The sequence below is a fragment of the Orycteropus afer genome, unplaced genomic scaffold, assembly GCF_000298275.1.
Source record: "Orycteropus afer afer isolate SDZICR_OR568_19922 unplaced genomic scaffold, OryAfe1.0 scaffold00327, whole genome shotgun sequence".
Classification (NCBI taxonomy): Eukaryota; Metazoa; Chordata; class Mammalia; order Tubulidentata; family Orycteropodidae; genus Orycteropus; species Orycteropus afer.
The window spans coordinates 3437761-3438812 of NW_006921914.1; the positions used below are offsets into that span (position 1 = coordinate 3437761).

A 1052-nucleotide genomic window follows, 5' to 3' on the forward strand; every position below is an offset into this window, starting at 1 on the left:
TCGGTTCTCTAGTGCTGCTATAACATAAATACCACTAGTGGATGGCTTTACCAAACAGGAATTTATTCATTTACAGTTTAGGATGCTAGAAGTCCCTCCATCTTGGGCTTCAGCTCTGCCTCTTGTTCCAGGCCCACTGGAGCTGGAGCTGTCTTCTAACTCAGGCAGCTGCTGGCTGCTGAGGCTGATAAACCCAAGAGCAGCAGGTAAAATGACATAATCGCAAGAACAGCAAACAACATGGCCAGCACTGGCTCAAGCCCAGGAACTGGAGATGAAGACGCCGCCAATGCAGAATCCAAAATGTGCCGAGAAGCTAGAGACCTCTCTCAAAACTTCTCCTTATATGCTGGAAGCAGGCCACACCCCGAAGGTAATTCTCCTTCAACTACTTACCTGCTCAAAGCAGATCCATGGAGGTGATTACAATCTCATCATGGGAAATAACTATATCTACTTGCCAAGCTGCTCAAAACCATGGCCCAGCCAAGCTGACACACACCCTTAACTACCACGGTGGTTATTGTAAATGGTATTGCTTTCCTGATTTCCTTTTCAGAGTTTTCTTCACTAGTATAAAGGAATCTGACTGATTTTGGTATGTTGATCTTTTACCTTACCACTCTGCTGAAACTATCATTCAGTTTCAGAATTTTCTTACTGAATCTTTGGGATTTTTCTAGGTATAAGATCATATCATCTGCAAACAGGGATAGTTTTATTTCTTCTTTGTCAGTTTGGATGCTTTTTATTTCCCTTTCTTGCTTTATTACTCTGGCAAGGACTTCCAACACAATATTGAATATAAGTTGAGCATCTTTTTATATGCCTGTTGGCCATTTGTATTTCTTCTTTGGTGAGAAGTCTATTCAAGTCTTTTACCCATTGTTTGATTGGGTTGTTTATCTTTTGTTGTTAGGTTGTAGAAGTTCATTATATATTCTGAGTGATTAGTCTTAACTGACTGATTGCACCCCATCCTTATGGCATAGTGCATAAAGCATTTGACTGCTAATTAGAAGGCTGGTGGTTCAAACCCACCAGCCAGCCAC

At 41.4% G+C, this 1052-nt stretch overlaps 1 protein-coding gene across 1 annotated transcript in view; it reads left to right on the forward strand.

Moving 5' to 3' along the window:
* Nucleotides 1-240: 240 nt before the first annotated feature.
* LOC103206702 (protein ARMCX6-like) overlaps nt 241-1052 on the forward strand; it is a 14956-nt gene continuing 14144 nt past the window's right edge. Inside the window, 1 exon segment of the mRNA XM_042782455.1 lies at nt 241-373. Coding sequence (XP_042638389.1) covers nt 241-373 — 133 coding nt within the window.